Here is a 12,156-nt window from a genome sequence, read left to right on the forward strand (position 1 = left end):
AGACAACAAGATACTCCACCCCTCCCAATTCGGCTTCCGCAAACACCTCATTACTGAAACCCCCCTGCTTTCCCTCTCTGACTTCCTCCTCAGAGGCATGGACAAAGGACACACTTACATCCTGGCTCTCTTGGATATCTCCACCGCCTTTGATACTATAAGCCATAATTGCCTCCTCGCCTGCTTAACCAGTATCGGCCTCTCTGGCCCCGCACTCCAATGGTTTACATCCTACCTTACTAATAGAAAATACTCTGTTAAAATAGGCAATGTCGAATCTACCCACTATGCGCTCTCTCAAGAGTTCCCCAGGGCTCCTCCCTCTCTTCCACCCTCTTCAACATATATCTGACTCCCCTCTGCCAACTCCTTTCAGATCTCAGCCTCAAATTCTACCTATATGCAGACGACGAGCAAATCATCATACCCATCCAGGACTCCCTGACAAACGCACTTGTCTTCTGGAAAAACTGCCTCACCGCAATCAACGCACTCCTCACTGACCTGCACCTCACCTTAAACGCCTCAAAAACAGAACTCCTCCTCATCTCACAACACTCTCCCCCAAACCTGCACTTGCAAATGACCCTGCCTATAAAGCCTTTCTTACACAGCCCTGCGCAAGAAACCTCGGGGTTCAGATTGACCAACAACTGAACCTAAAAAAACACATCAACCTGATCCTAAAGGAAGGTTTTTTCAAACTTAATGTGATGAAAAAACTAAAACCCTTGCTTCATGCCGCTGATTTCCACACTGTCATACAAGCCACCCTCTCAACAAAAATGGACTACTGCAATGCCCTCCTCCCTAGGTCTCCCCTATTCCTCCGTAAAACCTCTCCAAATGCTACAGAATGCTGTAGCAAGAACTATCTCTAACACCCGCAAATATGACCACATTACCCCCATTCTGAAAAATCTTCACTGGCTCCCGATTCCATCACGCATCATCTATAAAACCCTTACTGTGATCCACAAAGCCTTACACTCTCACAACTCAAATTGGCTTGACGAGCCCTTCCGTCCAATATGATCTAACCATGCCACCAGAGCCTCCAACAATGGGACCCTCCACGTGCCTTCCCTAAAAACGGCACACCTCACCACCACGAGGGACCGGGCCCTCTCCATTGCCGGACCCACACTCTGGAATTCATTACCCCCCAACCTCTGGCTCGAGACTTGCGCTTCTAAATTCAGGGCCAACCTCAAAACCTGGCTTTTTAAGCAAGCTTACCCTCCTGCCCCTTACTACTACTCCCTGAACCTTGTACAAAGTTTGTTGGGCACAGTTGCCTCCTTCATGTTATTTATCAGCTCTCTTGAGCAGCCCTTGATGTTCCTCTCAATTCATTGCTGTCTTACTTGTTCCTATGTTAGCCCTCTCCCCCCCACCTGTTCATTGTATTTTCCTCTCTTTAGTTAAGATGTAAACCGATATGATGTCCCTTCAAATATCGGTATAAAAAAAGTTTTCAAATAAATAAATAAACATACATAAACCCTCACATAGACTCCCTCTCTCTATCGCATACATCCCTTCTCCCCCACATAGGCTCCATCTTTCTGGCAAACATGCACTCACACAGGCTCCTCCTCTCTCTTGCACACTCATTACACCCCCTCACATAGGCTCTCTCTCGTTCTCAAACACACAGGCTCCAAAATCACACACACAAACCCTCCTCTGCCTGTCATTCCGCACGCACGTACACACACAGAGGCCACGTCAGTCATCAGCTGTTCACTAGCTCCTTGGCTACAAGCAGAATGGGCTCCACTCACGCCCCCATTGGGGCCTCTGTCTTCACCGATGAGGGCAATGGGCTCCACTCATGGCTTGCCAGGCCTCCTTCTGCTTTGGCTGTGAGTAGGATGGGCTCTGCTCCCGGTCCACCAGGCATCTTAAAATTCTGCACAAAAAAATAAATATTTCAATGCAGGAGGGGAATTCTGTGCCCTTCAGTAGCACAGAATTCCCCCAGGAGTATTCTATCTAGAGATACCAGTGACATGCAAGCCCAGCACCTTGCAATAATGGTGCAAAAATGTTTGTAGTTGTGCCTCTTGCTTTATGAGCAGGGGTGTCCGGTCTTTGCTTGTATGGAATTGGGTAACAGGCAGGTGTGAGGGGAACGACTGGATTCCCACCAAGATCGAACAGGGTGGTAACCCCAAAACAGGTAATTTTCTTAACAAAAACAAACACACACAGTGTGTATGGGGGGGGGGGGGGTGTTAGGAGGGACCAAACCTCTCTCCACCTCTCCCTTTTAGTGATGTGGGCCTGTCTCCGACATTCCTCCCGTCTCTACCATCTCTCAATCTGTCTTTGCTCCTCAGTACATCCTAACCACGGTTCCACTCTCCCTCCACCAGTCCATTCCCACCAGTTTTTTCTCACTCTCCACCAGTCCATCCCAGCCAGTTTCTCCCTTCACCAATCCATCCCCCCCAGATTGTCTCTCACCTCACCCATCCATTTCCATCAGCCTCCCTCCACAGGTCCATCCTCGCCAATCTCTCACTCTCTCTCCCTCCACCTGTCCCTTTCTTGCCAATCTGTTTCTTTCTCTCTCTACAAGTCCATCCTGGTCAGTCTCTCTCTTTTGTCCTCCACCAGTCCATTCTTCCTAATCACTCCAGATCCAGACAGATACATCTGTGTGGCTGCCTGTAGTTACACTATGCAAGTTACTGAACATCAGTACATTTTTGCACATTTGCTACTATTCTTTGCAATTATATGTATTCAGTTTATATTACTAAGCATTTTTTAGTAAGTTTTATATATTATGAATCTGGTGTGCATATAATTTATTTATTACTACATTACTAATTGCAGGAAAAAATGAAAGAAACCAGTGGGGGTCTGCAAAATGTTTGGATGTTGAAAAGGGGTTCATGCTCCCAGAAAGGTTAGAAATCACTATACTAGAGAATGATTTTGACTTTTTTTTCATTGCTGATTCTACAATTAAGGAATCATATGGTATGACCTGGGCAACTCTGTGCTCTGTATTTTAAATCAATGTTTTTAGCTCTTGGAAGAATGGAAAGAAGTTTTCCATACTGCAGCAAAGGTTTGTGAATTGGTATTACCTTTATTTGCTTTAAAGGCTGAATAAATTTCAACACAGCCTGAAATTTCTTTCACTGTTGATAATCTTTCTCCAATTTAAAGAGAATAAAGTTAGTCATGTCAGTCATATTTTGTATTTAAAAAAAAAACCAATAAAACAATGTCTTCTGGTAGGGTGGAACTTGTGGGCAGCTTTGATGAAGGATTGGAAGGTAACACAGGAAACTGATCATAGACTCAAAATAAAGAGTCGTATGAACTCAAGGAGTCCTCCAAATTGAAGAGTATCACAGGGATTCCTTTTGTGAGATCTTGCCCTCTGAGGAAAGAAAATGAAGATTTGGATTTCTTCTGCTGCCTCTGATAAGCTATTTTTGTCAATTGAGTCTGAAGTTCTGCTACTAATCATAGTATAGATGTGTGCTGAAGATACTGATGGCTTTTCAACCCTATAAGGTCTGACAAAGTCAGCCCACAATTTCTGTACAAAACAACAACATATAGACAATGAAGGAAGTAGAATTTGTTTATTTATTTATCGAATTTTATATACCGTCATTCGGATTCATCATCATAAATCCATCATAACGGTTTACAACAAATATGAAGGTTATAATGTTAAGGGGGATAAACAGGGTTTCAAAAAGATTCAAACTGTTATTAAATATAGGGGTATCAAATGCTAGTTATTTACTGTTCTGTTTTACGTTTCACTTAGTTATAGCCCATAGTTGTGATAAGTTAATGTGTCTTACTTCAAGGATCAGAATTAGTGCTGATCTCTAAGAAGCAGGCAAAGAGATAACTTCTGTCAAGAAACGTCAACAGCACTGATGGCCTTTGGTGCCATAGACATTTATGCTGAGACTCATTGTTATGAAGTTGGCACTGATCTGTCTGATCCAAGTGGGCACGAAGGCTCTGTGCTTTGCACTAAAGTTTCCTCTGCACAGCATTCCTTCAATTTTGCTGAAGACTGAATCCAGGACGTGGTTCTCTGATGCTTCTTCTCTGGCTAATGTGGAAGGGTGTGCTTGAATCTACTCTTTCTGGATGACTCTTTCAAACTAGATCTTCCCTTATCAGGAGGAGATGAAAGATTTAGTTTATCTGATGAATCAACTTTCTTTTCAGTCAAAGCTTGTACTTGAGCTTCATTATCTCAATAGATGCATGCCCGAGGTGACATTTTACCACAGAAGTTGCAAGTCGCTGTGTCATGCCCAGGAACCTTAAACAAAGGTTGTGTAGGCTCTGACTTGCCATTTTAAGATAGCATTTAGAGCATGGCTTAAATAGCTTCTTACCTACTATAGAATATTTTCCGAACATTAAGAAAGTAAAAAGAAAAATTATGTAAGTTTTTCTCTTTTTTTCAAGAAATAAGAATCAATAAAAAAAAGTAGGAAAAAAGTGAAAATTGCCAAAAAAACCCCCAAAAACCAAAAACTTTCAAAGAACTTGCAGCAGACAGCTAAGAGAACAGAATCAGACTTTTAAGCAAAGCAGAAATGGCGACAGCACCATGGGAACTCCCACGCATACTCAGAAAAGCCTTTTTGTTTTGTTTTTTCCTTAGCTATAAGAGATCAAGTCTTGACTTGGGTGCCATCACCCTACTTGTGTTGCTGTATTATTAATGCTTGTCTATGGATAACTACTGCTCCTAACCAGGGAGATCTCTAAAGATTTCTTACAAAGCTCTAAAAACAGTGTGTTGAACATATGTTGTCATTCAATGCATCAACTATAGTGAAATGCTCATCTTTAAAGAATTATGCATTTTCCAGTTAACAATGAAAATAGGATTATTATTGAGTTACACCCATAGCATGACTTTGTAGTTGTGGTGTCGAGTAGTACTCAAGACAATTCTTACAGCTCAAAAGGATGGAAGCATTTTATATTGGAAGTCTCCATTACAGAAGCTGGTGACTCTGAACCTGTTTCTGAAGGTCTGTTATGACCATTTATTTTTTTAATTATTAAATGTATTATATGCCTGATCAAAACTGTGGTACAATATAAACATTTCTATACAGAATTACAAAACCCCAGCTCTCCTAGTAATCTGAGCTATTACATTTTCCCTTAGAATGTGCCCCTCTCCCAGATTTACACAGTCCCAGCAATCAACCAAAAAAAAAAAAGAGGTGCCCACTGACCTGAGTCCACATTTCCCATCATGGCTGGGGAAGTGATGCCAAGAGGTGGTTTGTGAGAGCTTGGGGGGATCCCTGGACTTTGCATGGGAGGCTTCGGGGATGATGTCCACCCTGGGGAAGGTACAGGGAGGGATGGAGACTTGAGATGGACGGGAGAAGCAGCAGCAGATCCCAAAACTGGAGATTTTATAGAAGCAGCAGCAGCAGCAGTTGGAGCAGTGAGAATTCCTGCCAGCTGGGATGGAGTCTGGGGAGATTTAAGGTTGCCAGATGGGGAACCCAGCATAGGCGACTGAACCTGACGCATAGTTGGAGACTTTAGTGGATTGACACCTGGAGAGTTCACCTGACTGGTTGCAGTAGAAACATTATCCAAAGATTTGCGACCCAAGTTGCGTTGAACTGGGGGAGTAGCACTGAGGCTGTTTGGATTACCGGCAGAATGGAGAGGTAGTGGTGGCATGTGGCTAAGCCGGTTGTTAGTCCTTTGGTCAGGCCCAATCTGTTCTCGGGAATGTCTTAAAGTTCCACTTGGACTCTGTGACATGGACATAAAAGGTCTGGAGCTCATGCCATACTCCTGCTGGGGATGTTCAGCAAACTGAGAAGCCAGCATCATCTTCTGCTGAGAGGTGAGCATTTCAGAACCACCAGACCTTATTTTCATCACTTCCTCCGGCCCCACACCTGCCTCTCTCATCTTCTGAGGCACCAGCTGAGGGCTGGAATTCATATTGACGTTCAAGTTCATATCCATTTTCATATTCATATTTCTGGGGCTGAGTCCAAATTCTACCTCCCTGCCAGGGCCCAACTGGGATGGCATTCCTTTATGGAACTCTGTTCTTGAGGGGCTCAAGGGCCCATCACCTGGCATTCGAGGAAAGATGACACCACCTGGCTCTATGTGTCTTTGAGAGGGCACTGGTCTACTCATGTCCATACCAGGTCGGATGCCCTCCATGCCCATACCAGGAGGCATACCAAGTTGCTTTTCTGACATCTGCTGTTGAAAAATCTCCTCTGACAAACTTTGAGGATTTGGGAACCGCTCACCTCGCCCAGGACCACTGAAGACTCCTTGCCCTGGAGGGAAGTTTCGGCCATCTGGAATTTTTGGTATTTCCTCTGGCCAGCCAACACCTGAAAGCCCAGGTCTGGATGCGGGATTGGGGACATTAGGGACTTCCATATCTGGGTTCATCATCCCCACAAATGCAGGGAGACGTGATATTTGACTGCCAGGCACAGTGGGATGTGGTACCATGCCCTTGGGAGGCAGAGAATGTGGCATGCTTATTCCATCAGGAAAAGGCTCTGGCCCTCCAGGGCCCCAACCTTCTCCAGGGTTCATCTGGTAAGGAGGCGGAGGCCCTCTGACCATCCCTCTTGGCCCATGCTGATGCACCATCATGTCCTGTAGGGAGCGCTGTTGTACCACTGCCTGTTCTTGTTTCCTCCTCTTATCCTCATAAAACTCCTGCTGCAGCTTCAGCCATGCAACCTGCTCTGGTGTCATATGATCCAAGTGGTCCTGTCCAGGCTGGGGATTCATGGCTGGAGGAACCATTTCCTCTGGAGAGAAAGGCATATCTCGATGTCCTGGGGGACCAAATGAAACCCCTCCCTCTGTCCGAGGTCCAGGCCCCTTGCCTAAACTTTGAGACTGAGCCATTATAGCCTGTACTGGCCCTTCCGGTTTCTTCTGAGGCCCATCCAACAGCCCAGAGCTCTGCTGAGCCCCTCCACTTTGGCCTGTATTTTCTTTCAGGGCAAACTCCTTCTCGTCTGGGAACAGCATGCGTTGGATATCCCGGAGTGTCTGCAAGGAGCGTTCCCGGTGCTCCAGCTGCTCCTGTGACAAACCACCAGCACTCTCTCCCAACCCTGGCACATCCCTGCTAGATGTCTGTTGAGAGGAGCTGCTACCTTTCAGTTCCACTTTGGGGTCCCCTGGGAGAGCACTGCTACCCTGGGGAAGGGGGCTGACTGCTTGATTGTTGGGGGATGTGCTTTGCAGCGACGCTTCCATTGCCAGCGGGGTGGTGCTGGCAGGGCTACGAGCAGTTCCCACTTTACTTTCCACCCCAGCACTGTCCTGGTTGAGTGTACAATGGGAGGCAATGGCTTTGGAGGTGGCGACTGGGGCAGGAGGATTTGTCTGCAACGTGGTGGTCTGCGAATGGTTCTGCTCTTGGGGTACAGGCAGCTGAGGCTGGGGTTTGGGTTCATTTCTAATTGCAGAGAGCTGAGCATTCTGAAAATAAACAGATAAAAATATCATAAGTCACAGTTCCAATGTGCTCACATTTTCAGTGTTTTTTTTTCTCAATGCACTTTAAGTTACATCTACAAAGTATTTTGGCTGTATGAACAAAACAATCTGAGCAAAGTTCTACATTCCTTGCAAATGCAATTAAGCAGCAACATCTTCACTACCAGTACCACCAGTCCACAGGCCACTTACCCAGAACATACTCAAAATTCAACCCTACTCCCAGAAATGAGGTACTTTTAGCTAAGTGGCAATGCAAAAATTTCCAGGCATACTAATGACAAACGGCCTCAGAATCACATTATGGATCTCCATCATGGCAGCAGCAGTTTTCTGCCCATAAATGGCTGTGAGAAATCCCCATTCACAAAACCAGAGCCAGATCTAGGAAGAGGCAAAACAGGCTTGTTTCTAGAGGGCCCAGTTTTGAAAGCACCCAAAACTGAGGACTCCTGCTTCTGATTTCAGAGAGGCGAAACCCACCGTGCTCAGTCCTTTGATTATGGGCTCCATAATCTTAAATCCTGTCCTAAACAAAACCATGCAGTGGCTTACAATGGGTCTCTGATATCTAAGGGCCTATGCTTCCATTTAGCTCCCCCCCCCCCAATCCTTGTAACAATACTTTAAGTAACACAAAATCACTATACAAACACCAAATGGAGCGTTCCCACCTGTGGCCTTTTATTATTAGCTTTTATTTTTTTGGGGGGAGGTCTTCTGGGAACAGAACAAAACATTTTCATCTGAAGGTTTCCCTTTTCATCCCTAGGTTTTCACAGGTCACTTTGGACTTGTTATATCACACTTCCCACCTCCTCATGTAGAACAGATGTGTTGATCTATGGGGGCCATGCAGATCCTCAGCAAGGATCATAATTCGAGCCCCCAGCTTCTTGCAGCAGAGTTTTCAAAATTCTGCAGCAATTGTGTGGCAATTTTGCATCTAACTTTGCAACACAAGATTTTTTTTTTTATTGAAAAACATTTGTATTGTTTGTTTTTAAACAATATACAAATAAAGTACAAAAATCAATTTATCAAGTTAAAGCATAAGTGAAAGGTCACTTCTTTTGAACTGAAAGAATGCAACCATCCTATTTCCTGGCCTCAATAGCAGCATATTTTGGGCACATGGTAAGAGATACAGAAAGGTGTTGAATTACCAATAGTGTCTGCCATCAAAGCTTGAAATTAATGCTCTCTCCACCTGCTGTGATATACCAGCAGTTGCAGACTTCCAAAACACATCCAGGACTTTGTGACTGGCTGCATATAGAGGTGCCAGAACCTTGTATAAAGAAATTCTATAGTGACATCGTGCCATTCAGGAATTATATCAAAATCATCTTTAGTATGATAATGATTTAAGTGATCATTGAGGGATCAAGTATTTTGCTCTCTCTTTCCACTCCATCTCCCCCCACCCTCTCAGCACAAGAGAAAGGGGGTTGGGGGGGGGGGGGAACAGAAGGTTCCCTACAGGCAATTTGCAAGGGGAGGGGCTGTAGCAAAAGCAGACTCAGCCAAGACTATATAGACAGCATCCTTGCAGCTTTGTTCAAAGGCCTGAATTAAGAGGCGTTAAAGCTCTCAAGAATGGTGATTCTGTGGTAGACTGCAAAATATGCAACAAGCTAATGATGCTGTTTCTTCCCAACCATACAAATGCAGCAGGCTATGGACACTGGCCATAAAACCAATGGTGAAAGCTATTCAGGGGAATGAAGTCCTGGTTTTGGCCAACTGCTGGAGGGGAAATGGCAGCAGCATGGCTGAAAGTTTTGGGTGGTAAGCTGCATTTTGAACGGGACTCAAGGAGGGAGTGCTAACAGAATAATGACAGAAAGCTCAGCCGAGAAGCAGCAGCTCACACAGATAACATTGAGGGCTGCATGGGGGAGGGGAGAACAGTGTCCATTAGACACACCACAGATTCACAACTTTCCTCTCATATACAATCACAGACGCACAAGCAGATTCCTTCTCCGTAACAGACACACTCCTTGGATGACCCCAGCACTCTCCACTCTGTCCTCAAGCTTGACCTCAGCAAATTCCCAACTCATCCTTATCTCAGCTAAGCATGGGCACACATGGCTACTGCATGGGATTTCACTCAGTGAACAGCCTTCTACTTTCTTCTCCAATGAGGCTGCATGCAGGAACAGAAGGGAAGGTGGTGGAGGCTGAGGGTGGAGCAGACAAGGGAAGAACTATTCTGCTCCCTAATGCAACCCCTCTTCCTAACATAGAAACATAGAAATGACAGCAGAAGAAGACCAAACGGCCCATCCAGTCTGCCCAGCAAGCTTCGCACTTTTTTTTCTCTCATACTTATCTGTTTCTCTTGGCTTTTAGTAACCTTTTGGTTCTATTTCCCTTCCACCCCCACCATTAATGTAGAGAGCAGTGTTGGAACTGCATCTAAGTGAAATATCTAGCTTAGTTACGGGTAGTAACCGCCGCAATAAGCAAGCTGCACCCATGCTTTTGTTTACCCAGACTATGTAATTCAGTCCTTGGTTGTTGTCTGTATATAGATCCACTTTTCTTCATTCCCCCTGCCATTGAAGCAGAGAGCTATGCTGGATATGCATTGAAAGTGAAGTATCAGGCTTATTTGGTTTGGGGTAGTAACCGCCATAACAAGCAAGCTACTCCCCGCTTTTTTGTGAATGCAAATCCTTTTTTCCACATTTCCTCTTGCCGTTGAAGCTTAAAGCAATGTTGGAGTCGCCTTAACGGTGTGTATGTTTATTGAATAAGGGTATTATCTCCAGGCAGTAGCCGTCATTCCCGCGAGCCACCCACTCTTCATTCACGTCCTCTAGACTTTATGGATCCACAGTGTTTATCCCACGCCCCTTTGAAGTCCTTCACAGTTCTGGTCTTCACCACTTCCTCCGGAAGGGCATTCCAGGCATCCACCACCCTCTCTGTGAAGAAATACTTTCTGACACTGGTTCTGAGTCTTCCTCCCTGGAGCTTCAACTCGTGACCCCTGGTTCTGCTGATTTTTTTCTGATGGAAAAGGTTTGTCGTTGTCTTTGGATCATTAAAACCTTTCAAGTATCTGAAAGTCTGTATCATATCACCTCTGCTCCTCCTTTCCTCCAGGGTATACATATTTAGATTCTTCAATCTCTCTTCATAAGTCATTTGATGGAGCCCTCCTGCCCCTGTCTTGCAGGGAAAGGGAGGGGCGGGGGTGAGTTTGGAGAGGACAGGGCAGAACAAAAAGGAACAAGCTCTGTTCCCTAATCAAACCTCTTCCCTCCTAGGCAGCCTGCAGGGAACATGAGGGAAATCTGACCCTTTCCCAGATATGTACTTTGAGCAGTGGTGGTGACAGCCAGGCCCATCAGCACTCTCCCACAGCCTAACACCAGGAAGCATGGCCCCTCCCTATCTGCACCCCCTCCCCACTGGGTGCACCATTAAAACCATGATACACCGCACTTTTATAACCCCGATGTAAAAAAAATAACCTCCTCAGAAATTTCTCTTTTAGTCTAATTTTTAATTTTTATTGGAAAATGCTCCAAATACGACAAGAAAAACAAGCAGAAATGAATGGAACTAGAAAATATATAGTCACACATCATTGCTGAAATGTTACAAGGCTATTTCTTCAAATATACTCTCCCTATGATTATTAGTGATATAATACTGTACTGGTCTAATTATAAACAACTCATGTTTGGGCCAATATGGAAGAATTAGAACAGCAGAAAAGTGGGCAGGAGGAGGGATTTCTTACGTCAGGAGCAAGCAAGCCAATTTTTTTTCTTGTACTGGGGAGTCTAGGTGGCAAAGTGTTTGCAGCAATAAGTTACTGTATCAAGGAGCCAGGAGTAGCATCTTATGTCAGGAGCAAGCTGGTTTAAATTAGCAGGGGAAAATGCCAAAAAGAATATCTTTGCATGGAGAGATGTTGAGCAAGTTTGGCATGAAGGAGGCACTAGGTTGCAATTTTAAAGATAAGGAGGGTTTTCTTTGTCATCCATATTAAAAAAAACAAAACAAAAAACCCCACCTCCCTCCGACCCCCACAAGCCTTGCTTTATACATTGACCTTGAATGCTGTTTTGGCCAACCAGTAAAATAATATGGCTGCTGTCAGTCGCACTTGGATACCAAAACTGGCCAGTAATCAAAATCTGCCCATTTTACTGTCTGTTTAGAGATGCTGAAATGCTTAGCAGTTATCTTTCCTGAATGTCTTACAACCAATAAGGGCTGTGATTTTAGCCAACCTAAGTACAATTCCTTTCTCAGCCATTGTGTTAGTAATCTCATTAGGCAGCAACCACGGATAAAAACTCATATTGACTGAGCACTCAAGCACCCAGAATGTGTGTACGTGGACTTGTTTCAGAGGACAGGGTGCCAATGCCCATCTGATTAATCAAGCTCTTAATTTATTCAGGATTATAATAAAAAATAGTTGTAAATCATATGTTGCTAGCACGAGATATGCATGTACTTATTTTAACGACTGCACATCAGACTAAGTACCAAGCAGGCATGACTAAAAGACAGACAGTAAAGAATAAAGATGCATATTTTACATTTTACTTCCTGACCTTTGCAATTTAGGCCTAAATATTACAACTCATCATGTCATGC

At 44.5% G+C, this 12,156-nt stretch overlaps 1 protein-coding gene across 8 annotated transcripts in view; it reads right to left on the reverse strand.

The window, feature by feature from the left end:
• The window catches only part of BCL9 (BCL9 transcription coactivator), a 214,689-nt gene that overhangs the window by 38,375 nt on the left and 164,158 nt on the right, over window positions 1-12,156 (reverse strand). For all 8 annotated transcript variants that reach the window (XM_029578284.1, XM_029578283.1, XM_029578286.1 and 5 more), the window contains one exon: window positions 5,250-7,506. In XM_029578284.1, the coding sequence (XP_029434144.1) occupies window positions 5,250-7,506 (2,257 nt within the window). The remainder of the gene's footprint in view (window positions 1-5,249; window positions 7,507-12,156) is intronic.

This window comes from Rhinatrema bivittatum, chromosome 15 (assembly GCF_901001135.1).
Source record: "Rhinatrema bivittatum chromosome 15, aRhiBiv1.1, whole genome shotgun sequence".
Lineage (NCBI taxonomy): Eukaryota > Metazoa > Chordata > Amphibia > Gymnophiona > Rhinatrematidae > Rhinatrema > Rhinatrema bivittatum.